A 26,041-nucleotide genomic window follows, 5' to 3' on the forward strand; every position below is an offset into this window, starting at 1 on the left:
ATTATTTTCTTTAAAAATAGCGCTGGCCACCAAGCCAGGCATCAAGCTAGGATGAACACAGGACCACAATCTAGTGTCCCTGATCACCACCAATGAGGTGTCTGTCCATTGCCAGAGGGCTGGAATTATTTTTTTTCCCCTTTAAGACATGTTGACCAACTAAGCAGACTATTCTTGAACTCAGGACCCCCTGTCTGTGTCTGGGGTCAGAGGTGCGTGCTAGCACCTCTACCACAGGACTTGGCTCTCTCCTGTGTTGTTATCTGGGAAGTAAGCCTGCTGATGGTAGTGCTGCGTGCCATGGGGATACTCGGGGGTGGGTAGGGGTGGGGTATGCTAAGCCCAATCTCTCAGACAAGTTGGCCTGTTCCTTTAACCTGAATACAGAAATTCCCCCTATTCCCCGGAGCTGTTGGGAGTAGCAGAATGATCCAAGGAAGCTCCCACCACAGTGCCCGGTGAGTAGTAGGAGCTGTCGCCATCATTTCCCTGTCATTACTGTCCTTGACCAGTTCTGACAGGGTGAGCTTTTAAGCTAAGCTTTATCCTGCTACTGAGCCACATTCCTGTCCTCTCTGCAGGACACCCTTTCCACAGTCAGGGAGCCCACTGCTAAGGATGATGTGGGTCTCTATATCAGTCCTTAAAAAAACTGGGAGCTAGACAGATCCCTGATAGGCAGACAGACAAAGATACAAAACTTGCAGCTTCTTTACCCTCAGGAACTGAGAGAAAGGCCAGGCAGGCTTTTTCTCCCACCAGCAGGGCACCCCCTTAGGCCAAGCAGTCCAGGATGGCAAGAAGACATGTTCAGGTCATTCTGAACATGTTTACCTGAAGCTCAGGGCTTTTGGGCTCCTCTTTAAGTCCAAAATGGAGGGGAAAAGAGCTGCCCTATGCCCATCAAAACCACATGTGCCAAGCGCTCACCCGATCGCCCCCACTCCCAATAGTAAGGCTACCCACCCATCCACCTCATGGTAAAATCCACGGCACTCCTCCCCACAGTCCTCTCCCCAGCAATCACCTGGAATGACGATATCTCCAAGTCCCAGCATGGCAAAGTTGTCCGCTTCAAGGCCCTTCTCCAGCAGATCCTGGGGGAACACCACTGCGGGGAGAGGCAGGGATGAGATGGAGGTCAGGGAGCCGTTTACTCAGGCTGCCGACCTCCAGCCCTCTGAGTAGGACTCACACAGGAGATGGCAGCTCTTACAGTGAGGAAGGATCTGGGATCTTCTAACCAAAGGTTTCCTTCATCTTCATTTCTCCTTCTATGCTGCTAAGGGACCCATGAGGAAGAAGCCCTAAGCTGACTTCACCCCAACTGCTTGCTGCCACAATCCTACAGAGGCCTGCGCATCCTCTCAAGGTCATTTCTCCCTCTTCCCAGTTATCATCTCTGGTCCAATCCTGGAGCCTTAGCCTTGTGGTCCTAGGTGATTTGGAACTCAGCCAGGGCTGAGAGTCTAAGTTAATCTGCTTTCTCATCTGACTTGCTGAGGCAGGGAAGTTGTTTGCTTGGACTGTTTCTGAGATGGTCTAGCTGTGTAGCCTTGGCGGGTCTTGAATTTTCACTCAAGTACCAGGATTAACACTGAGTGGTACCAAGCTCAGCTAAAGAACCCAAGCCCTCATGCACCGTAGGAAAACACAGTACAGTACTGGCTATGCCTGTAGCTCTGTAATATGACTTGGGCAATGAAACACGAAAGGAGCTTCCCCAGGTTTTTGCTGTTGTTTTTTTCTTGGGGTGGGGGACACACCAAAAACACTCTTCCCAAGGGAAGACAAAAAGTGGTTCCCTCTGTGCCGCATCTGGGTGAGGAGTTAATGCTAGAAGTGTGGTCCCCTCCACAGACCATGGAAAGGTGAGCTAAGGGATCAGTAACATGCATGCTGAGAATGGTGGAGTGGGAGGATGGAAATAACCTTGGTGCTGGTGATTCCACTTAAGGGCATTAACCCATTGATGAGCTGCTCTACCCAGGTTTACAGAAGTCTGATAAAATTTCCCCTTGCTTAGTCAGACCCAGTGATCCCTGCACTTTGGTGATGGAAGCAGAAGGTGCACAGGTTCAAAGCCACCGTTAGCCACACAGTGAGTTCCAGGATGGTTTCAGCTACCTGACATTTATTTCCATAAACATCCAGAAACTCTCCTTGTTTAAAGACATTGGTACCCAAGGTTTGTTTTTGTTTTTTGAGACAGGGTTTTCTCTGTGCAGCTCTGGCTGTCTTGGAACTCTCTCTGTAGACCAGGCTGGCTTCAAACTCAAGAGATCCACCTGCCTCTGCCTGCTGAGAGTTAGGATTAAAGGTGCGTACTACCGATTTGCTTGGGTCCCCCCCCCCCCAAAACCTTTACATTTCTTTACTTTTGTATGTGTGTGAGTACATGTACAACCATGTCCATGTAGAAGTCAGAGGACAACTGTGGGAACTGGTTCTCGCCTTCCAGCATGTGGTCCTACGGATCGAACTCGGGTTGTCAGGTCAGGCAGCAAGAACTGTGGAACTGTGTCAGCTGAGCCATCATGCTGGTTTTTTTTTTTTTTTTTTTGACAGTTGTTATGTAGACTAGGATAGTCTTAAATTTGCAATCCTCCTGCCTCAGCTTCTGGAGTACTGGGATAACAGGAATGTGCCCAATGCCTGTGTTATGGATCTTATTTTTCCTTCTTTCTTTCAGAGGTGCAAGGGATGGAACCCCAGGGCTCACACATGCTAGACTGAGCTATTACACCCTTAGCCCCTACAGGTGGGTTTTCTAATACTTGTGTAAACAATGGTTATTCTAAAAATACAAAACCAAGGTATGGTCAGAGTTGGTAGACCAGAGAGCACCAGGTACTCAGGTAACAAGGGGGACCCAGTGAGTGTGATAGTGTGAAGGTCTCGACTTCTGGAAAACCACAGCAAGCCTTGATAGGTTGCCAAGCACCTTTCCTCTACGCTTATTCCCATTCCTAGATATTTCATGCCACATGGTATCACGACCAAGTGACCCAAGGGGATGGAGAGACAGATCAAGAACACAGTGAGATGAATCAATGGTGAGGAAATAAAGAGTGGTTCTGACATTAACGGGGATGATGAGCCAACGGGGGTAGAGAGGACGATGCCTGGTGGTGGCAGGCGGTCACTTACATTTGATTGGTGCCTCAAAGGACTTGGCCACAGTCACCATCACGTTGGTGCCGAATACCTAGAAGGAAAAGACAGGAGTCTAAAGGGAGGTGGGTGGGCAAGAAAGGCTGTCCTTAGGCTTCTAGATGTGGTGTTGAGGTGTGAGAGTCGAGTAGGGAACTGGGAGAGCTCAGAGCAGACTGACACCAAGTTGAGGTAACCATTCATGTAGTTCTGGGCAAGAGAAAATCTAAAGGAGTCAGAGAAAGGCCCTAACTGGCTGGCCCAAGCCAGGCAGCCTGCTTGTTCAGGCTCCTCTCCCTCTTAAGAGACAAAGACCCTAGGCAGCATTCAAAGACAAAAGGTCTTCCAGGGAAAGGACGCTACGGTCAGGTAGATCCCAGACCCCTCAGCAGTGCCTCGGAAAGTGAACAGACATCCCGAGCACAGCTGACCTCTGTCCTCCTTGCCAGGCATCCACCAGCATCCACCACCCCTATCCAAACGGCCCCGAGTCTCGACTCATTTGCCCTAGAGACACAAGACTCAGTGGTCCCCTGTAAAGACCATCGAGAGTGTATGGAGGCACTGGGTAGGAGACACAATCCCTTTGCTCCAGATTTACAGATGGACCAGAAACAGACCTGCTCTGGGGTACAAACTCCATCAGACTGCCATGCGGACAGAGATGGTAGAGACGCAGGGAAGCCGGGAGGCAGAGGAGGGACTTCAGAGCTGGACATCACGTCCCTGCCTGACTCACCCAGAAGATGTCATAGATGAAGAGTCCACCAAGCAGGATGCAGCCAGTGCTCACGTTGTTCAGGTGCAGGAGCTCTACCCCATTAAGGGAGAAGGCCAGGCCAAAGAGGTTGTTGGCAATCCAGTGCTGGGGAAAGGTGGGAGTGAGACCAGCTCACTGTGCCCCATCCTACCATCTCCCCAACCTCCCCTTCTGCTCAGGCCCTGACTGCTTACCTTCCTCAGCAGGTACCAGACACCAACAATGCTGCTTAGGCCCAGGCACACCAGGTCCTTGGTGTCAAACTCATAGTTGATGATCTCTGGGCAGAGAGGCCAGGTAAGTCCACTCCTCAGAGTGAGGCTATCCCCCCCTCCCCCCCAGCCCCAACCCGTCAGCCCCTGGAAGGTGGAGGACATGGCTGCCCGCGTGGCCAGACAGGCCCATGTGCTTGGCCGTGGCTGCCTCAGCCTGGCAGGGGTTTTAGGCTGGGGAAAGCTCACTGGGCCCACCCCCAACCCCTTAGTTTTCTATAGGGGGAATGTAGGCCCAGATCAAATGAGGGTGTTAGGATATATAAGCTCTGCCACCTGAAGCTGGGTGACCCTGGGGGAGGAAGTGTCCTCTTTATAGAGTTTGTTTCCTTATCTGTAAAAAAGTCAACAGCACCTTCCTCAGGGGGCCATTGTGAGGAGTGAGGAAGGTTATTCTTCAATGCCCTCAGCACAGTGCCTGGAATGGAACACAGTGGGTTCCCAAGGAATGCTACTCCTGCCAAGTCCAGAATTTCAGGAAACCAAGAGGATGGCTGGTAACCCTTCCCAAGCAGAGAAGGAGAGAGAGAGAGAGAGAGGAAGTAGTCAAGAGGGAATCTCGAAGGCAGCTCTTGTTGGGAGCACCTAAGTAGAGACCCCGATGCCAGACCTCTCTGGATGCTACCAAATCTCCTAATAACATAGTACGACCACTTCTGTGATCCCAAAGTGCAGCAAACTGTTACTTGTCCCCCAATTCCTGCTCTCTCCTGTGGTTACAACACCCCGTTTTCATTTTTTAAAGGTATCTGTTGAATTTATTCAGCATAACCACAGAGGCATTGTCTTCGTGATGTCATATACAGACACAAACACAGATACAACACAATATTTATATTTAGCTCAAGTGCATTGCGTCTAAGGCTCACTTATACGTCTTCATGTGCCACAGCCCGTCATTTAGATAATGGATATTCTCAATGCCGATCCCCTTGTTGATTTTCTCAATGTCTGCTGCAGCCATCTTCATGACTCCGACACACAGGGCGTGCTCTTTGCCTTCTGCCATGACCGCCACGATGGTATCTACTGCAGCAGCATAGAGCTTCGCTCCGGGAGACGTTAAACCCGGACACATGATATTTGCACCACTGAGCACAAATTTGATGGCTCCTTTGTCGACCTGCTGGTGTGGCAAGATAAACGGGTATTTGTGAAGTAATCTCAGCGTTGGATAAAAAGGTCCTTTTCTCTGCCTGAAAAACAGTAATTCTCCATTGACTGTAAGGATTTCCATGTGTTCATGGCATCGCACTATTTTGACGGGGTCTTTCTTAGGCATGATTTGATTAAGCCATGGTTCAATACCTGGAAACTGCTCAGTCAGTTGGCTTTTAATACCCTTAATAACGGAAGTTTTCAGCTGGATGCAGTTGGACACACTCTCCTTCTCGTCAAATTTCTTGAACATGATCTTGGTGAAGGGGCGCCGAAAGGGAAAAGCTGAGGTGAAGCGTTATTTGCCGAAGGTCTCACCGAGTTGCGGTCTACAGGAAGGATAGCACCGGCGTCCGAGCCGGCCGTTGTCGCTAACCGGAAAATGGTTCGACCGACCGCGCTTTACGGCTGCGTAAGATCGTATTACTTCCGTTCCACTGACCCCCACGTGGTCACCCCACACCTCTTCTCCCGACTTCCGGTCCTTCTACGGACATCCGATTGCAGAAAGGGCGGGGCCCGGACCGGAAGATACGTCAGAGCATCCACGTCTACGGATGGACCGCCACTTCGGGATCGGACTGGCCGTGCGTCGAACCGCGCCACCTCTTACGGGCACACTAACCAGCCAATAAGGATGCTTCTATCTTTCTTACGGTTGCGCAGTGATCGCCATTCTAGACTCCCCCCAGAGGGGTTCGAGTAATGGAGCCGGCGTAGATGGGGGGGCGGAGGGGGGTTCGGAACCCGGAAGGCTCCGTGGTCGTTAAGAAAAACAGGCTTAGCCTTTAAAAAAAAATCCAATAATCATTTATTTGGCACAGACGTATTTGACGCAGAGACGAACCATCTCATCACCGTTCGGAGGGAAAAGGTAGAATCCGCTTGGCAACCAGGAGAGAATAGAATACATTCCACAGGCTTCTCATGTGTGAGAATTATCTTGCATTTGGTCAAGCCATCATTACTCTTGGCACCATTTTTGAATCCATACGGTAACTAACGCATCTTCAGTTTTATTTTTCAAAGCTTAGGTGAAGCCATCACTAGGGACAGACATGTCAGGAGCTGTCTGGTACAGCTCCTACCGAGTGCATTTATGAGCCAGGCACTGTGCTGAAAGCTTTCTACTTATTGTTTACTTCCTAACGGAAGACGGGTTAGATGATCACTTTTGTTTTACAGATGGAGGAAACAAACTTCCAGTAAAAACACCCAGTGCTCAGAAATAATGGGTTCACCCAGATTCCCCAGTTTGGGTAGTGGCAAAGCGGGGATATGAACCAGGGCCGTTAAGATTTGAGCTTCTCCTTTTTTATTGTTTCTTGGAGAACCCAGTATTACAGAAACAAAAAGGGGACAGAGGGAAGTGAGTACCACTGACCTTCCTTGTTTTCCCCAGAGCCCTGTGTGAAGAGCAGCTGATACTGGCGATTTGGGAAGTTGGCTGGAAAAAACTTATTCATGAAGGGGCTGGAAAGAAAGACAAAGCAGGTCGGCAAACAGAGCCCCCATGGGCAATCACAACCCTTAACAGTCCCCGCTAATATCCATTTATGGCTGTTCTCCCCAGTCACCTTTTCTAAGAGCCCTGGCAGGTACACATTATTGTTCCCACTCTGTAGATGTGGAGTCTCTTAGAGGATGGCCTGACCAGGGTCACACAGGGAGCCACAATCTCAGCTGCGATTCAAACTGAGGTTTCTAAACTCTTAGTGATTTGCTTTGCTTAATGACAAAGTGGACATAGGCACACTTGGTATGTAAAATTTGGGGAAGAGTTAGAAATCCCAAGTCTGGCCCATGTGCCTTCTATATCAGTTTCTTGTCAAGAAATGTACTTCTAGACTTCCATGTACTGATTGACAAAGAACTGGGCTTTTACAAATGTAAAATCCAGCTGCCTAATGAACCATAGCCCCCAGGGTAGGAACATCCTCATTTTCATGCCTACTATGAGGTCTGTTGCTTAGGACCAGCCTAGCTTTAAAAGCATTGTTACCCAGATGCTCCACCTCCTGGCCAGGCAGGGAATTTATGTTCTTTCCCAGACTACACTAGCATGAGTTCAGCAAACCAAGGCCTTAGTGTTGTAGAGTGGTTACTAGTTCTCACAGCCCTGTGGGGTTATCTTAGTGATAGCCTCCCCAGGCTTGGGCCACCTTACCTGTGTGTGAGGATGAGCATATGGCCTATCTCAAAGAGGCATGTGAGGATCAGATAAGGCAGGGAAGATGCTGAGCTCAGTGCTGGCCTGAAGCAGGGATGTTTAAGAACTGTGAACAAAGGTCACAAAAGACATCCCAGATGTTTCCCAACTAAGAAGTAAAGCAAGGTAGGCCTGAAAACATACAGGTCACAATGGATGAGTTTTTCTTTTTTTTAAAAATATACTCTGGTGGCTTGGAGAATATGAATTTAAGAACTATCTCTGGTCCTCAGTTCCCCACTTGTCAAACAGCTGCTCCCTTGCAGCCTTGGGTTGTGATATGATTGATGATGAATGGCACCATAGGTAAGAAGTGGCAGGCACAGGGCTGGAATCTGGAGTAGGCATTCATGGGAGCGCTCTGAAGAGATGCAAGGCAGAAGCAGCCAGGATGCCGGAGGCTGGAAGCTCAGTTTGCGGAATCTCTTTTGGGGAAGGTGAAGCCACAGTGCATGTGCAGACAGAGGCAGAGAGCAGTTTGCGGAGCTGAAGCATCCTAGCCTCTCAGGAGCCCGATGCCTGCATCAGCATGACAGACGACACATGTGTCCTAAGTTCAAGTTCCACCTCTGCCACTTCTGAGAGGTGTGATCTTGGGGAAGTTACTTAGCTGCTCCTTGCAACCCTTTCTGTATCTGAACATTATAATACATTTCTCAGAGGATTATTTATTCAAAGATAGAATCTCACTCTGTAACTCAAGTTGGCCTTAAATGTGTAATGAACGATCTTCCTGTTTCTGTCTCCCAAGTGCTGGACTTATAGACTAACCAAGTCTGATACTCTCACAGGATTAAGGGGTTAAGCTGATGCTTGATATCCTACGAGTTCAACACAGCTTCCACTTTGAGTGTTAAATGTCTGGACTGATCTCTGCATGTGATCTACATCACTGAGCTACACATCCAGCCATTATTTTGAGATAAAGAGTCTTACTATGTTGCCTAGGCTGGCCTCCAATTTTTGATGCTCCTGTCTCACCCCTCCAAACAGTTGGGGTTACCGACAAGCACTGGGAAAAGGGGCTTGCTGTCTAACACAACAAAGGATGACCTATGTCATGCAACTGGTGTGAGTCTGACTTGAGGGTGCGGCCTTGACTCTTCGTCGTCGTCTCCCACGTCAGACAAAGTGGTATATGTTTGCTAGCCAACTCTGAATACACTTTTACTGTGGTCAGAGTGTTTTTATGAACTCCATGGCTCAAACAGACATAAAGTTCATTGCTTTGCACTGAGAAATATCCTGGTACCCTTGTCTTCTGGGGTTAGATGGTGAGGGTTAATGAAACTGATGATGTACCCTTGTTCTTCTGAGATAGAAGACTGGGACTTTCTGTCTGTGGGCCACTTGAGTAGGGCAGGAGCTTGGTCACGGGTAATAAAAATAGGCCAAGGCTGCCTAGGCAGAGCGTGTGGAATCGAGCTGGGTTATATAGTCTTGGTGACTGTATTAGGAGAAGGCAGGATGTGACCCCTGCCTGCCCCAGTACTGGGAGCTGCGTTCTGTGCTGAGCAGTCTGAGGTGGGCAGTGGGATGGCAGCAGGGGTGAGGGACTCAGAACTGCAGCTGAGGCCAGCATGGCCTGGGATATGGCTACTACTGCCTTTAGCCGTCATTTTAGAGATCTTTGGAGAGGACAGTCTCCAAGTTCTCCCTTCTCTTTAACTTCTGCTGGAGCAATAAAGAATTCTAGCACTGGAGTTGAACGGACCTGGGATCAAAACCCTCATCTGTAAATCCTGGTTGCTACAATAACTATTTGAACCTCAACTTCCTTGTCTCATACCTCCAGACCTTATGGTATAAATCCAGAGGCAAGCCTGGCTTGTGGATATAAACAGAATGTGGAAACTCTACACTGCAGCTTTAACTAACTAAAAGACTCAAGAAAACACAACTCCAGTGAGTGAGAGTCAGTTTAATTTTTGGATCAACACTATGATTAAATTATATTCCCCTTTGTAATGAAATTGCCTTTGTTGGGTTTTGTTCTTTCTCACGATACCCCTATAACTTCATTCATTTGGCAGTTTTTATAGCCCAGGCTGGTCATGAGGTCATGATCCTCCTGCCTGAGCCTGCCAAGTTCCTGGAACCTTTACATGAGTGCCAGAGCACATTATTATTGCTCTGAATTTTATTACGAACATGATTCATGGGTGTGGATGTGGCTTAATGCTAGAACACCTGACTAGTATATGGGAGGCCCTGAGTTCAATTCCTAAAATCAGAAGAGAAAAAACAAAAAAACAAAATTCAGGGGTGGGCTGAAGTCTGGGAGAAGAGACTGCCTAGGGAAGGAAGTACAAGGAACTAAGGCTAACAACAACATGAAAGCAAACAAACAAAAAACCAAAACCAGTCTCTAGCTGACAAATTTTACCATGGACCATTTATTTGTTATTTTGAGATACTATTTCATATAACTCAAACTGGTCTTGAAGTAGCTGTGGATGACTTTGAACATGTGCTTTTCCTGCCTCTACCTCCTAAGTGCTAGGATTAGAGGCACGAGTCACCAAATTAAACCCTGTCTGCCTTTTCTTTTAAGACAGGGTTTCATAGTTGAGACAGCCCTGGTTGGTGTGGAACTGTGTAGACGAGGCTGAACTTGAACTCAGAGATTTGCCAGTCTCCTGAGTGCTGGGATTAAAGGTGTGTAGTACCACCTGATTTCCCATGAGGTTAACAGCTGACTTTTTTGCTTATTTGTTGTTTTAAGTTCAAACATAGGGCCTTACCCTTATTAGGTAAGTGTTCTCCCCCTAAGCTATATTCCCAGGCTCTGAGGAATATTCCTTTATACTGTGTGAATATATGTCACTGTAACTGGTTTAATAAGCTGAGTGGCCAATAGCTGTACAGGATAAAGTTAGGTGGGAAAGCCAAAGAGAATGATAGAATGAAGGAGGGTGGAGTCAGGAGTCCTAGGCCTGATGCAGAAGAACAGAAGAAGAACATGCCATGCTAATAAAAGTACCACCACGTGGCAAAACATAAATAAGGAAGATGGGTTAACTTAAAATGTAAGATCCAGTTAGTAATAAGCCTGAGCTACTGGCCAATCATTTACAATATAAGTCTCTGTGTGGTAATTTGTAAGTGGCTCCCAGGACGAGGAACACTGCCTTCCCCCAGGCAATTGCTGGTTTTCTTCTCTGTTGCTAAGATCTATCACAAAAATTTATGAATTGTTTAGAAGTAGAGAGACAACTGGTTAATCTGAGACATTAGGAACACAAGTTTGTGGGGAGTTGGATGCAAGGCAGCTGAGATACTGTGAATTAATCACTTTCCAAGCATATGGCCCAAAGGTTTCTTTGAAAGTGTATGTTCTGTGTAGTGAAGCTAGGCTATGGATGAACTGGGAGATCTCAAACCTCTTGTAGACACTGTGTGGGACTGGCTAGACTTGAAGAAGTCATTAGCATAGAAAAGGAGACCCAGAATTTCAAAGTGATGGCTCCTGTCCTTGCCTTAGGTCTGCGGAGTGCTGGACCTTCTATTATTTTTGCTAGTCATCCAGGTTCTGAGATGGTCAAAGTATTTACAACTCAGCTAGAATAAGATTTTGCAGGTGAAGATGGTGCTGGGTTTAGTACAAAGCCCACTGCCAAAGTCCCAGCTATGTAACACTGAACCAGTCCGGGATGGCTCACAGTGTGCTGGAGACAGCAGCCCATCTGCTGCTCTCTGTCTGTCAGAAGGTTCTGTATGTTGCCCATAGGGGGAAAACGGTATGATACTTAGGCTGAAGCTACCTTTTGAGACTACACTCTGACTGCCTAGAGGAATAAGCCACACTGTCCTTGGTGTTCACTGCCTTTGGGGCAGATTCTGCTGTCTCGCTCTGAATACTTTGGTGGGGCACCTCTCTCCTTACACCTCTCCCACGCTTCCTACCTTCTATTCCTGAGTGCAGCCGAGTTCCTTCCTTTGAGCAACCTTTCCTGGCCACTCCTCAGTCTTACCTGTGGGCTGCTGCAGAGAGGCAGACAGAAATGTGCCGGGCTAGCGCTGTTATCCACACTGGGGATAAGGCTCTCACTTGGCGAATGTGAACGGATTGCCCTGCAGAGTGAAGGGAGCCAGCAGCCCTTGTTCCAGTGACACTGTCCTAAATCATTTCTGCCTGATGCAAGCGAATGGGTCCAAGCAGAATGACCTGTGCCCACAGACCTGGACTTTGATCCTGAGTTTGCTATTTGCCAACCATTTGATTCTATCAAATGGTTGATATCAAATCACATATCTTATTCTCACTAACTTCAGCTTCTCTAATTGTAACCCAGGATCAACAGCAAGAGCTAGCTGGCCAAGGTGTCTAGCAAATTGACACAGGCGATCACAGCAGTTCTAGCAAGGGTGACAGTTGTACCTATTGACTGCGAGACGGGTTCTACATGAAACGCATTACTTAGTCAGAGAGGTTAACTTGGAGTGTAAGGCCAGGTGGTCAAGTTCAGAGGCTGCATTCTCAACCCTCTACTGTTAGGAGTGTATGCCACGAGGAACTGAGCCTAGTGCTTGGCAAGTGCCACTAGGGTGACACACTTCAGCACTGTTAGGACTCTTTTGACACTCCCGACTGGGTCTTATAGTGTAGCCCAGATTAGCCTGGAACTTGCCTCAGCATCTTGAGTGCTGAGAGCCACCATAATTGGCTAGCCTTTCTAAGTCCCTATAAGGAGACTGGCCCAGAGGGGTTCTAGTGTCCAACCTAGGTCATGTACAATGTGACACAAAGGGAAGAATCCCTTGGACATGTTCCCATCCAAGACCCTGTACTGGCTCCTGAGAAAGTGGCTTCAAAGGCTGCCGGGAGATGCCTTCTGACCTGATGGTGTGTGACAGGGCCAGGATCCCCAGCACGAAGAAATACATGGACAGCAAGAGGTTGATGTACTCCTGGGAGAAGATCTGAGGAAGAAATACAAAAAGAAACAAGTTAGGGTTGCTAGAAGCCATGAGGAGTCTCCTGGAGCTTGGTCTCATTCTGCCCTTTGGGAGTTAGGTCAGGCAGGAAGAATCTCAGATTCTAGTGCTTCTATTTTCACAGCTGGGGGGAAGGGCAGCACCTCAGGTCCCACCCAGATGGACTCTACCCACAAAGGAGTCTAGATGCTCACATGTGATCCCAACATTTGGAGAAGGGCAATTACTATGTGTGCCCAGGGTCTTACATGAAAGTCCTAAAGGTATAGGGGAGGAGTCTGAAATCAAACCCAAGAGCAGTTTCAGAAGCAAGAATTTGCTCTTCAGTGTTTCCTTCTCCCTGCTCAAAAATCCGGGAGCCCTAAAGCGTGCTAGTTATAAGATCTCTGGGTACCCTGCACTCCACTTCTCAACTCAGCTCTTGCCTCCCCATGCCTGTGATGGCAGCTGGAGTCGGGACACCAGGTCGCCATTTCATCATTGTCAGTCTTGATGCTCCAAAGCTAGCTGTCACATGCTCATTCACTCTGGACCCTGGGAAGGCTGTGCGGAATCTGTGCCCGCTGCAGCCTGTGCTCCATTGGTCACTGTGCTGTTCTCTTAACTGGGAGGCAGGGCTGTGCTTTTCTCCGGGGTACAGGACCCACACTGCTTGAGTAAGACTCTTATAGTTATCGCTTAAATGAGAGTCTGATCATGTCACTCTCCCACTCCAAGTCTCTCCACTGTGTCCCTTTGCTGCATGCTGTTCCTTGAGTGGGAAGGCCTTGCCGTCTCTCCTGATGGAGGCTGTAGAGCCCTCTGCCCTGTTCACACACTGCCCTGTCTGTGTTTCACAGGCTGCAGCCTCAGTCCCATTCCTAGGCAGCCTGGGTGTGTGCTCTTGGGCTGCCGAGATGTCTCTTCCCCCCTTACCTAGGCCACCCCAACTCTTCCTTCATCAGCTCTCAGCCCTGAGAAGCTTTACTCAGGTACCTGTCTGACCCTTGCCCAGCAATTTGGCTACATTTCCTGAGTGCCTGCTATGTGCAGGGCACTGAGCCAAATACTAGCCATACAATGGCTAGTTCAGAGTTCATATGCTGATGAGAGAGAATCTCAAAGAATGTTGGGAGCCAAGGGAGTGCCAGGCTTTGCAGCACCATGACAGACTTCAGACTCATCAAGCAAGATGAGTGACGAATGACGGAGGGCTGCAGGCAGGGTTGTGGGCAGCAAGCTCTGAGGGCCTGAGAGGCCTCCTGCTGTGGGAGCTAGCCGAGGGAACAGAGTCAAGTGTGGTCTGTCTGCCTACGGGGTATTCAAGATTTAAGAATGAAAGAACAATCAACACAGGGGGCTAGAGAGATGGCTCAGTTTAAGAGCAATGATGGCTCTTCCAAAGAAAGTTTCTGAGCTCAAATCCCAGCAACCACATGATGGCTCACAAACCATCTATAATGAAATCTGGTGCCCTCTTCTGGCAGAACACTGTATATAATAAATAAATAAATCTTAAAAAAAAGAAAAAGAACAATCAACACAGGCTATTGAAATGGCTCAGTGAATCAAGGTGCTCACTGCCAAGCCTGGAGACCTGAGTTGGATCTGAAGCCCACAGAGTGGAAAGACCCAACTCCTGTAAGTGTTCTTCAGACCTCAGCACACATGCCATAGCATGTACGACCCCAAAATAAATTAATACAAAAGACTAAAAACAGAATGATCAATGCACTAGGAAACAGGCATCAAAATTTGGGCTTTTAGTTGACTCTTGATGCTATCTGGGGTGAGGGTACAGCTCAATGGTACAAAAATGTGCTCGGTAAGAATAAGGCCTTGGGTTTGGTTCTCAGCAATACCATTCCCGCCATCACTACCATTTCTACAAAAGAATTTGGCATTGTCTGTTCAATTGCAAATGGAGACCCCGTTTTACTGCATATACTGTATACCAAAGCCTTTTGTGCTTCACTGTGGAATGAACGTATTCGTAGCGGCATTGTCATGATACCCCAACACCGGGCACACCTAAAACACCCTCAGGGTACATGAAACTACCACGCAGATTAACACAAATCTAGGTCTATCATTAACAGATTCTCAAGAAACTACAGGAGCGGGTCCAGCTTGTTTGTACCTTTCCTTAGGTTGAAGTACACACGTACACATATGCACGCATGTATTTTGTTACTGTGTTAATAATGGAATCCAGAGCTTTGTACATGCTAGGGAAGCATTCAATGACTGAGCTACACTCCTGAAAAAAATTAATCATTTAAATGTACTTTGCAATCGCAAATTGAAGCTATTCTTGACTAAGTTTCAACAAACAGGAAATGAGTGCCTGTGATAAACTGGTAAAAATACCAAGAGTTTCACACTTTCCTTCTGATGCTGAGGCACACTGACCAAAAGCCTGAAGGGAGCCACACAAATGGTAACACTGATGGCCCGTTGTGGCATCTAACGTTAACCGTCTGGTATATATTACTTTCTCGCTTAGAAAGCAGTGCACATTGGAGAACATGTGCACGGAGAAGAATGGCTTAAGGAGCATTTAGCTACATGAGAAAATGCTCATGACAGTTTCAATGAGAAGTGGAAGCTATGGATAGGCTACAATGTGGGGCCACAGCTATGGAGAGGGCACACACCTCTGAAGGGGAACTGCCAGTGTTTCTCTGGAAGTTGAATTTTGGATGGCTGCTATCTTTTCCTTTTTCCTTTTCTATGTTTTCCAAGTTTTCAACAATGACCCTGTTTAACTTCGACTGGGAAAATAAATCTCAATAAATTAAAAACAAAACAAAACAAATGGTGGCCAGCGTGGCAGAGGTATGTCTGCAACAAAACCACACTCCAGACCAGCACAAACAACACGAGGAAACAGAGCTGGAGCCATGTGGAGAAAAGGGCTGGCTGGTGGGGAAGAGGAGTAAACCCCAACAGGCTCTGGCTGGGACCAATGCTGAAATACTCGTTCTCCCTGCTGTTCTCTGTAAATGATCACGCATAGGATAAAGTTACCTGGGCAGCAAAGGACTTACTTTGAAAAAGAGGTAGAGCCCCAAGAGAGTGCAGCTGGCGATGATGGGAAAGCGGGCAGCATCTCGGCTGGTGATGGTTTCCGGCATGTCCGAAGAGCTCTGCAGAAAGAAGAAAGGTACAGCTGAGCCACCACGGCTGCGTGCTGTGCTGCTGGAACAAGAGGCTTCAGCAGCCATCTCCTCCCTCCATGCTGGTCCACAGTGGTGTCTCATTGTTTGTCTCAAGGCTTTGGCTAATGTTATGCTCTCTACCACACAGGTTTATAATGACAGATGTTGTAATTAGCAAAAATATGGCACAGGTAAGGAGCTGACAATGGATAAATATTTACACAAAAAGGAACAGAACACTGTAACCCAAAGCATTTCAGCACTGTAACTATGGGAAGTAACCGAAGATGGAGGGACAGTGGAGCACAAGGATTAAGTTAGCTCTATAGAATTGAGTCCACCTCTTTAACAAAACTTCATTAGCATTAGTACAATCCTGGTTTAAATTTGTACTAAAAAACTTTTAACATGGAGGTGGTGGTGCACCTTTAATCCCAGCACTCAGGAGGCAGAGGTAGGTGATTCTCTGCAAATTTAAGGCCAGCTGGTCTACATAATGAGAACCCTAATCTCAAAAACCTTAAAACCCTCATTGTCTTTAGGGACCCAGTTAGCACCCCTGCTGGGAAGTCCTTCCAATCTCTCCTAGAGTTAGGCCCACTCCTCATCCCTTTCTCCTCTAGAGATGGATGCCCATGAACCCTGCTATTCAGCCTCCTGAGTAGTCACCCAAAGTCCTAGCAGTGCCATAGTAGGCACAGTCGCAACACAGTACCTGGAACTTCACTATCACAATATCCACCTTGTGATGAGGCAGCTGCCATCGTGGGAGAAAGACAAGCAGCTGTGGGGGCTCACCAGTAATCTGACTCACCAAATTTGTTAGGAAAAAGCACGCTAAGAGGGCAGCTATCTGGAGAGGAAGAGTTTGAATCTGAGAAGTTCTTGTGCCCCAGAGTACAAGGATGCAAAGGGCAAAGCGACAGGAGCTAGGCAGCAAGCCTGTGCAACCATCACTTACATGTGTACAAGCCTGGGCAGCCTTTGGATGGCAATGTAATGGGATGCGTGCAGTTTACATATGCCCTGTGACCCAAAGAACACACACCTATGGGTGCATGTGTGTACCCCTTTCATATGGAGACAGGGGCTCTCACTCGAACCCATAGTACTTCAATTTGTCCATTCTGTCTAGATAGCTTGATCGAAGGGTCCTGTCCCTGTCTCCTAAGTGCTGGGATTACAGGTGGATCGCCACACCCACCCAGCGTTTACCTGTAGTCGGGCCTGAACTCTAGTCCTCACTCTTGTGGGACAAGTGCTTCACCCTCTGACTTATTTCCTCAGCTCCAAATCTCATTCTTTTTAAAATTCTTTGTGTGGTACTGGGGATTGGATCCAGGGCACCACACACAGCCAGGCAATAACTCTATTTCTAAGATTTGTCTGTCATTCTACAGATTAAATTAAAGTACATCAGGATTCCACTTCTCATCTACCAGAATGGCAAGAATCCATGCTTGGTAAGATACCAAGCTGATGAGCCATGGGGCAAATGAAGGCCAACAGGTCTTCCCATAGAGTTAATTGTGATATATGTCAAAACCTCTGGCCAAATAATCCAAAGTCAGGGCTGGAGAGATGGCTCAGAAGTTAAGAGCATTGACTGCTCTTCCAAAGGTCCTTGAGTTCAATTCCCAGCTCACAACCGTCTGTAATGGGGTCTGGTGCCCTCTTCTGGCCTGTAGGCATACACACAGACAGACTAGTGCATACATAATATTTGTTTAAAAAAGAAAATCTTAAATCTCAAATAATCCCAAATCTGGGGATCGTCCCTACAGATATTCATTGCCAAGTCTCGGGTTACTCTTCTCTCAAACAACCTGTAGCTCGACTTTCTTCAAAGCAGGGGAGGGGCGCTAGAGGTTGAATGGAGACCAGGATAAATATGGGGTATTAAAAAAAAGGCAAACCGTGACCCTGTGAGGAGAATGGAAAGGTCTTTTACGCGCCCCCACCCACAGGGCTGAGGGGCTATCTCAAGCTGCAAGGCAGGCCACCCCTAAGAAGCTCTCCAGTTTGCAGGAAGGAGGAGAAGATGGGCAGTTCTGACAGGGAGGCCCGGTTTCCTTCCTTCTCTCCTTTGCCAGCCCCTGGCTTCTGCTTTTGGCAGCAGTGCGGCCACACTTGGACAGCACCTTGCCTCTGTGCACCTCCATATGTTGAACACATTTCCTGTGTAACAGTAGTGCGGTTACAAAATCAACCGGACAGCTCCATCTCAGCGGGGCCGCAGGCAAGTGGGCTGCAATCCCGGTGGCTTAAATAACTGGTACAACAACGAGGCAGCGTGGCATGCACGCTGACACACGCTCCGAAGGCCCACGTCTACCAGCTGCATCTGGGAGAGTGATTTTGTTCCTCTCAGAGCCCTCACTTCTGTGACTACAAGACCAGGGCTCCAGCTTTCTGCAGAGGAAACATTAGCATGGCGCCTTGAATCATTACTCAAGTCTACGAGCTATTCCTATCACTCTGTGCGGGAACCACGGGTAAGCCGACACTGTTTCTGAAGGGAAGTGTCACAGGTGGCTAGAGCAGATGCCATTTAAAGCCTTGACAGCCAGACACAGGGTCTGGAATGCAGCAGAGGCCCAATTAAGGCCAACTGTGTGGAGGCGTCTGCTCTGTGTACACAGCGCAGTTCCCAGGCAGACCGCACAGGGGCTTGGGGCTCGAAAGCACATTCAGGACTTTGTGGCTTCCCTACAAACCAGTGCTGTGGCTCATTTCCACAAATTCCTTTCAGTTCAGCCCAATCCCAGGGCAGGAAGAGGCTTCATGTTATTCGATGACAAACCAAGATTGGCCAGATGCTTCAAACAGAGGGATCTGGTCTCCTCTGTGGGTGACGGTTATAAATATCTCACGCTGCAGTGTTGAGTCAGAGAGGGCGCCTTGCGATCTGACAGGTAACGACAGAGGGAGAATATTTACTGAGCCCTTTCTATGTGCCGGGCAGTGTCTCGGAGCTTTGTGCACAGCCCCTGCTCCCAGCAGGTACTTTTAACACATGAGGAAACGAGGCTCAGAGACGTGAAGTATCTTGCTTGGTGTAACCCATATGGTAAGTGGGGTTGAGCCCAGGCGGCCTCGCTACTACTTACTAGCTGCCCTCCACCTCCCTCTCTGGAGCTCTGTTGGAACTCATGATGCTGAGGCCCTGGTCTTCCCAAGACACAAATCCTGAATATGAAAAATAGCCCCCCTCCCCCCCCCGACAGGGCTTCTCTGTGCAGCTCCGGCTGTCCTGGAACTCACTCTGTAGACCAGGTTGGTCTCAAACTCAAGATCTACCTGCCTCTGCCTCCTGAGGGCTGGGATTAAAGGTGTGCACCACCACCACCTGGCTGAACAGTTCATTTTTGTAGTTACAAAAAAAAAAAAATACTACAACTTATTAGGATTCACTACCAATCTGATTTGGGTGTTTAAGAGAATTAGAGAATGGGGGAAAGGTTTCACAAGTGGCCGAAATATATTTAGCTTTTAGTATCCTGGGTATTCAGGGTGGAAGCCAAAGCAACCGAGGGAGCCAAATGCCCAGCTTCAAGCCACTGGTACAGCCAGAGTCCTGGAAGGACTGCTTCCTGACCACACCCCAGAGATATCCTGGAATTCCTGGGCCATTTTATTGCTGTCTCCCCAGATTGAGACCCTGGGATCTCCTGTACTCACCCCACACACCCTCTTTGCCACTGTTCTGCCTCCTGGTCATGCCCTGAACTTACCTTTCTCCATCAAGCTCGCTTTGCCCAACTGTACCAGACCCTCTCTCTCTCCTCCCAACTGACAGACCACTTTCTCTAAAGCCTACACCTGCCTGGAGATGCTTCAAGAGCTCCAGAGCAGACTATGTGGCCCTTCAATAGCAAGGACGCAACCCATGGAAGAGGGAATTGCTACAACCTTTATAGCAGATTATTCTGTAAAACCTAAGGATAGGGGTTCAGGTTATTGACTCAATAAGTCAATTTCAAGAAACTTGCCCTACCAGTTATAAAATAATAAATGTGTAAAAATATTGACTCCAACATGGTTTGTAGCAGCTAAGGACTAAAATAAATTGTGGAGGCCTCTAAATTAGTGGCTCTCAAATTTTGAGTGTGCACTACAATCACCAGGAGGGCTTGTAAAACACTCTTTCAGGCCCACCTTGAATTTTGATTGTGAATCTGCACTGAGAGTTCGAGTTTTGCCTTTTCTGAACTGGTGCCCTGAACAAACTGTGGGTCCATTAACATGGTGCTCACACCTACAGTTCTGGCACCTGGGAAGTCGAGGCAGCAAGAGAGGCCATGCCGAGCTACCTCGTCAGTACCAGGCCAGTCTCATAAAAACAGAAACTAGCAGTGTTCAGCCTCATAAAAACAGAAACAAAATGCAACTCCCTTCCCATTTCCCTGAAAAGGACCATTCTAGACGCTCTGACACACTTGGATGTCCAAAGGAACACAATTTCTATGGATTGGTAAATGAGACCCAGGCGCAGGGGCTGCTGGCAGAGGCACTTGAGTGGGAGGGAGCCTTCCATTATGTACCTGTGGGCCTTTGCATTGTGGACCCAGGACCTATTTCATTACAGAAATGCTGAGGCAGCTGTAACACAGAAAATGACTAATTCCCACTGCTAAGTAAAACCAAGCTGCATAACAAGGGCTTTTCTAACAGTCCTGCCTGCATGCGCACACAAAAGCAGGTGCGTATTTGTATACACACAGAAAAGGCAGGCAGGCTGGGGATATAGCTTGGTGGTAGAATATATGATGTGCTTAGACATGTGAGGCTCTGGGTTAGATTAGGAGTGCCACAAAAATGAAAAAGTTCTGGAAGGTTCCACAAGCAGCTGGGCATGTCTGTCACTTCCAAGTGGTTTTGAAATGGCCTCGCTCTACACTCTGCAATGGCTTCAATTTTACACACAAACAGCCTTGCTGTTAGGTGCCCATTTTAAGTGTTACATTACCTTCAGGATTCTCTTCCTCAGAAAGGTTGCAGGTTCCCCATGCATCTTGCCACAGCACTCAAGTCCCTCTCCTGGGCTCCTGTTAGACTTCTCACGGCTCCCTCTCCTCAGCCTGCTGAATTCCCACTCATGTGTGCAAAGACACCTGTTGTCTCTTCCAGAAGACACAGCAGAATTCACTTGTTGGCTGATCATATTTTGTGTCTTAGACCAGCATGCCTGGCACCTAGCCCAGGATCTGACAACAGATGCCCAGTGCTGTTGGCTAAGAGATCCCTCTGTGCTAGGTGAAAGCTCAAAGAACCTATCTAGAGACAGCTCCTGCTTGGCTGGAATTTACTCCCTCTCGGGGATGCAGGTTTCTAACACCCCCGCACACTTCACCTCCTTTTCCTCAGGATTTTATAATACGTTCTGCCTTTTAGGGACACTGTGACCCCAGGGGAACTGTCCTCGAATGCCCTCTCTCAGTAGGCCTTGGTGTTGAATATCAGTTGGGAGTGCCAAGCTCCTGGGTCCTCACTCTAATTCTTCTCTACTGTCAAACGAGCACGGCAGACAAAGGAGTCATTTGGCTCATCACATCTCAGGCTACTTGTGTATCGTCAGAGGCACCTGTAGTGAGGATGGCACCCTGGTCCTCTAGAACTAGGCGCACCTGGCTCACTCTTGAATGGCAGAAAGATCTTCATTCTTTGACCCTCAGTTCTTTTTTCAAAAGATGTGATAAACTGGCTTTGCCTGTCGCCTAGCACTGTGAGCGTCAAGGCAGGTAAAGGTTCTGTGAGCTTAGAGCACCCTGGTTACTGGGGCTGGGAAGCCACTAACGAATGGGCAAGCCTTGCTTTAGTTTTAATCTTCTAAGAAGGCCTCTCTCTGGGCGAGGCTTGGGACAGATTATGGCCCCCTGTCTTCTACCCACACCCTCTGTTCTGCTACACTAAGCCACCTGCTGTTTCCTGAAGTGCCTTTCTCCTTTCTTCCTGCTCTGGTACCTTTCTTGCTTTCTCCAGCTTAGAATGCCCTCTCCTGGCTGGAACTGTATATCTCACCCAGTCAGGATGCCCAGCTGCTCTGCCTTCCTGCATAGTCCAATCACAGACCTAGTTATCCTTGCTGTGCCCATCTTCCTCGACTCCTTGGTAAAAGGGCATCCCTCATCCTTGATAACGGCTCACATTCAAGAAACATTGGTGCAGAAGGCGACAAAGAGACGCACTTAGTCTAGTGGCCGCTCGGCCTCATGCCATGCTGCCCTCCATCTCTCCTGTCCTGCTCTGTGCTTCAGAACTTGCCTTGGCACCAAGCATCTGCCTGGCCAGAACCTGAAATTTGCCTAGAAGAGGCAGAAGAGCAAGGAAAATGGGTCAGCCCGGGTGCTCTCTGCATCTGCCCATAGAGAGCCAACAGTGGGTTTCCTGGTCTCGGGAAGTAAGGGTATGCCCTCAGCCACCGCTCACACCGGGCGGTGTTCTGAGAATCTGAACTGAAGCAGTTTCAAAAGCGCCAGCTGCCTTGTGGGCCTGCCCTCTCTGGGTAGGGCAGCTTCCTCTCCAGGCCACCTTCAGGTTCGATGGGGGAGGAACAGTGGGGAACTGTGCACTCTGAAGATGTTGAAGAGAGGATGCCAGGAAGGGAGAAATTGTTGGTTTCAATGGGCTGCAGGGGCTGAATATAAGGCAGGGGGATTTGGGAGGGAGAAAGGTGGAAGACTCTGGAGTCCTCCTACATATCCATGCAGACAGATGTCATAGAAGACCAAAGACAGGGTCTGCCCCAGTCTCATAAACAGTTCAACAGTGGCTATTAGTCAGAAGGTAGACTCAATTTGCAAAGGGATTTTGTCTTAATGGGGCCTGGGGAGAAAGGCTACTCTGGAAAAAAAGCGTCTGGGCTTTAGTCTGAATAGATTCAAGGCCGGGTGTTAAGTAGGGAGAAGAAACCAACCAAAGAAGAAATGGAAACCGGGGGAGAACCAAGGTGCCGCATTCCCAAGAGCTGAATGGCTGGAACTGGGTCCAGACAGTGAACAAAAGAAGCTGAGCTGGTGCTCTATTCTCCCCCCCCCATCCCCCCCTTTTTTTCTCTGGGCAACTGGGTCTCCTTCTGTAGCCTAGCTACCCTGGAATTTGTGATTTCCTGCCTCAGCTCCTGAGTGCCAGGCTTACAAAGGTGACACCTCTATTTAATTTCAATTTTTTTGTTTTTTTAAATATTTGCTTATTTACTGTGAGTGTGACAAGGTCAGAAAATATGGAGGGGATCGGTTTTCTCCTTCTACATTTGCGCCCCAGGGATTTAACTCAAGCCTTCAGGCTTGGCGGCAAGCGCCTTTAACCGCTGCGCCACCGGGGTCCCCGCCCCTGGGCTTTGTTTTTAAGGCAGGGAGAAGGGTCTGCTCTAGGGGTTCCTGGCAGGCACACATGCAGCTGTGATTCCAGAGCGACAGAAATCAGGGCCTAGGGATGAATCTGGATGCTACAATTAACTGTGGGTGTGGCCAGGCATGGCTCCTAGCAGAAGGATGACAAAAGATGGTGCCTTTCAGAGCCATACCTGTGGGGAACACACTGGGGCTCACCCAAGCCACCGAACGAGGGATCGCTCTGGTGAGGGGCAAACTCCAGGCTGCTGATTAGCTAGCTATAGCATCAGGTGGGGGGCAGTCTGGCTGGGGCCAGCAGGCTCCGAGGAGTCAGTGCCTGCCTTTGTTTCTGAGGTCGGGCGGACAGCATTCCCAGCTGTGGCTCGAAGCAAAGGGTCTGGGGGAGGGGATGTGGCAGGGTCTGTCTGCGGGCTGCGGAGGACAATGCTAATCCCCGCTTTTAGGAGTGGCCAGATTCTGGTACACCGAAGGCCAGCTACAGATGTGGACGCAAGGGGAGGGAATGGTGATCAATGCCCCGGTGGGTGCGTGACGCGGGAGAGAGGGGGGCCAGGTATCGGGTGTGCAGGGACAGGCTCGTGGGGGCCGTGGCCGGGATGGGGGTGGAAGGCTTCGGCTCTCGCCCTGACCCTACCTTGCCGCGGGCGCAGCGCACTGAGCGCAGGGCGCCGAAGAAGATGGGCAGCAGCGCCATGAGCAGGAGGCTGCCGTAGGCCAGCGCGATGCCCTCGGGCGTGGACGGCGGCCGTGTCGTGCCGTTGGCCGGGTTGCTGGCCTCGGTGCTGCCGTTGTGCTGGTCGCTGAGGGCCGAATCCATGGCGAGGCTGCGCTTGGGTTCCGACTCCAGCTCCAGCCGTCGCTGCACGAACGCAGATGGAAGGCGAGGTACTGCGGGGAAAAGCCACGTTCCCCTAAAGAAACAGGAAGTGACGTGCCTCCTCGCCTTTCCGCGCCGCTCAGTGAACGCGCGCGCGTTCCCGCTACCACCTCCCCGCCGCCCGATCGCCCTCTAGTGGCGGCGGGGGAGGGACGGCTTGTTGCTAAGCAACTTGGGGGCCGATCCGTACAAGCGATCTGGACCATTGGGGCTGTAATCCATCCAGAGACTCGAGGACCCATTCTTTAGTCTCAGGGGATTTCTTCAGTACTAGGCTGTCCTGCTCTCCACAAATCCTCAGCCTTCAGCCAAGAAGGATGCACACATTCATTCGATACTCAATTGATCATTTGTACCTTAAATATTTATTGGGATGACTAGTTACCAGGACACGGAAGGAAACGAGCAAAAGCTTGTCCTTGTGCTCACGAAGCTTGCATTTTAGTAGGCAGGAGTTGGGAGAGGAAGGCGGAAAGAGGGTAAAATGAACAAATAAATTATGAATCTAAAATGTATCTTTTAGATTAGCTTTGAAATGTAAAGATGTCGGCATGTAGGTATGAATTCTAAGGCATATTGATGCAGATAAATTAGAGAAAAATAAAGCAAAATAGGGAAGCTGTATAAAAGGTTTGCAAATGAATTAATTGCTTATTATGTGCCAGACAATAGTAATCCTACCACTCCATAACCCCATACAGTTTATAAACACTGCGGCTCGCATCATAATTGGAAGGATGTAAGTCTGGGCAGATGAGTTTGTTCAGCTGGCTTGTTGACTAAGCACTTAATTAAAGAAAATTAGGCTAAAATTTAGTATTTTCCTTTTCTTTCTTTTCTTTCTTTCTTTCTTTCTTTCTTTTGAGACAGGGTTTCTCTGTCGCTTTGGAGCCTGCCTGGAACTCCATCTTTAGACCAAGTTGGTCTCAAACTCACAGAGATCTACCTGTCTCTGCCTCTCAAGTGCTGGGATTAAAAGTGTGTGCCCCTACCACCAGGCTAAAATTTAGTATTTTCAAAAGCAACTGGTTATAAACCTGGAGAGTTTGTAAAATTATGTTACATACTTTAATACTCAATTCAGCTAATATGTTGCTTCTCTTACCCACTGCTAGTCTTCTAGTTCTTGCTAAAATCATATCATCACATCATGTTCTAATTATTCATCCTTGAGATTTAATTCCATCATTGTACGGATGCCGTTTCTGTGGGCATTTGATGACTAGAATGGTGCCACGTTGTCATTCCTTGTGTGCCCTAAAAAGCAGTTAGTTACTGCATGTTAAATAGCCCCATCTTGGAAGCCAGGCTTGGTGGTCCATGCCTTGAATCCTAGCACTCAGGGACAGGGGCAGGTGGGTAGATCTGTGAGTTTGAGACCAGCCAAGGCAACATAGTGAGACCTTGTCTCAACAAACGAATAAAACCAGAACAACAACAACCATCCCCCTCTTTAAAAAATTCAGTCTTGTGGCTGGTATGATGGCTCGGAGGTTAAGAGCATTTGCTCTCGGAGGGCAGGAGTTGGTTCTCAGGACCCACATAGTGTCTTCTCAGCGTATGTAACCCTAGTTCCAGGAACTCTAACGTCCACTTCTAACCTCCTCGGGCCCCAAGCCTGCACATGGTGTAATATATTCATGCAGGCAAGACAGTCACACACGTAAAATAAAAAAAAAAAATCTAAAAAAAAAATCAATCTTAGCTTGGTTTGGTGGCGCATGCCTTTAATCCCAGCATTCCAGGGACAAAGGCAGCCAAATCTTTCTAAGTCTGAGACCAGCCTGGTCTACATAGAGAGTTCCAGGCTAGCAAGGGCTACATAAGTGAGACTCAAACAAGCAAACACAAGATTCAGTCTTATTAAATTTAATCTCTTTTATCTTTTAGAAAATAGTGTGTCTTAGTTAGGGTTTTATCGCTGTGAAGAGACACCATGACCATGCAATTCTTTTTTTTTTCATTTTTTTAAAAATATTTATTTGTTATGTTTACAATATTCCATCTGTGTGTATGCCTGCAGGCCAGAAGAGGGCACCAGACCCCATTACAGATGGTTGTGAGACACCATGTGGTTGCTGGGAATTGAACTCAGGACCTTTGGAAGAGCAGGCAATGCTCTTAACCTCTGAGCCATCTCTCCAGCCTTTTTTTTTTCATTTTTGAAGATTTATTTATT

The 26,041-nt window shown here is 48.3% G+C and overlaps 2 protein-coding genes across 3 annotated transcripts in view; both read right to left on the minus strand.

Moving 5' to 3' along the window:
* Hm13 (histocompatibility minor 13) overlaps nt 1-23,931 on the minus strand; it is a 35,410-nt gene extending 11,479 nt beyond the window's left edge. The window contains exons 1-8 of one of the 2 annotated variants that reach the window (XM_041670257.1): nt 23,620-23,931; nt 15,520-15,618; nt 12,393-12,475; nt 6,728-6,816; nt 4,108-4,193; nt 3,893-4,018; nt 3,151-3,208; nt 1,028-1,111 (exon numbers count right to left, since the gene is read on the minus strand). In XM_041670257.1, the coding sequence (XP_041526191.1) occupies nt 1,028-1,111; nt 3,151-3,208; nt 3,893-4,018; nt 4,108-4,193; nt 6,728-6,816; nt 12,393-12,475; nt 15,520-15,618; nt 23,620-23,802 (808 nt within the window). In that variant the 5' untranslated portion in view covers nt 23,803-23,931. The remainder of the gene's footprint in view (nt 1-1,027; nt 1,112-3,150; nt 3,209-3,892; nt 4,019-4,107; nt 4,194-6,727; nt 6,817-12,392; nt 12,476-15,519; nt 15,619-23,619) is intronic. The other variant, XM_041670259.1, reaches the window with a different exon arrangement.
* On the minus strand, nt 4,939-5,888 carry LOC121460105 (malignant T-cell-amplified sequence 2). The gene has a single exon (XM_041670260.1). It carries the CDS (start codon nt 5,594-5,596, stop codon nt 5,051-5,053), a length of 546 nt encoding a protein of 181 aa, XP_041526194.1. The 5' UTR covers nt 5,597-5,888; the 3' UTR covers nt 4,939-5,050.
* Nucleotides 23,932-26,041: the final 2,110 nt, after the last annotated feature.

Source organism: Microtus oregoni, unplaced genomic scaffold, assembly GCF_018167655.1.
Source record: "Microtus oregoni isolate MIOR12 unplaced genomic scaffold, Mior012 000020F_ref0000438, whole genome shotgun sequence".
Classification (NCBI taxonomy): Eukaryota; Metazoa; Chordata; class Mammalia; order Rodentia; family Cricetidae; genus Microtus; species Microtus oregoni.

What these genes read in the sequence shown, in the direction of transcription:
- LOC121460105 (XM_041670260.1), bottom strand. Translation starts at nt 5,596, where the DNA reads ATGTTCAAGAAATTTGACGAGAAGGAGAGTGTGTCCAACTGCATCCAG.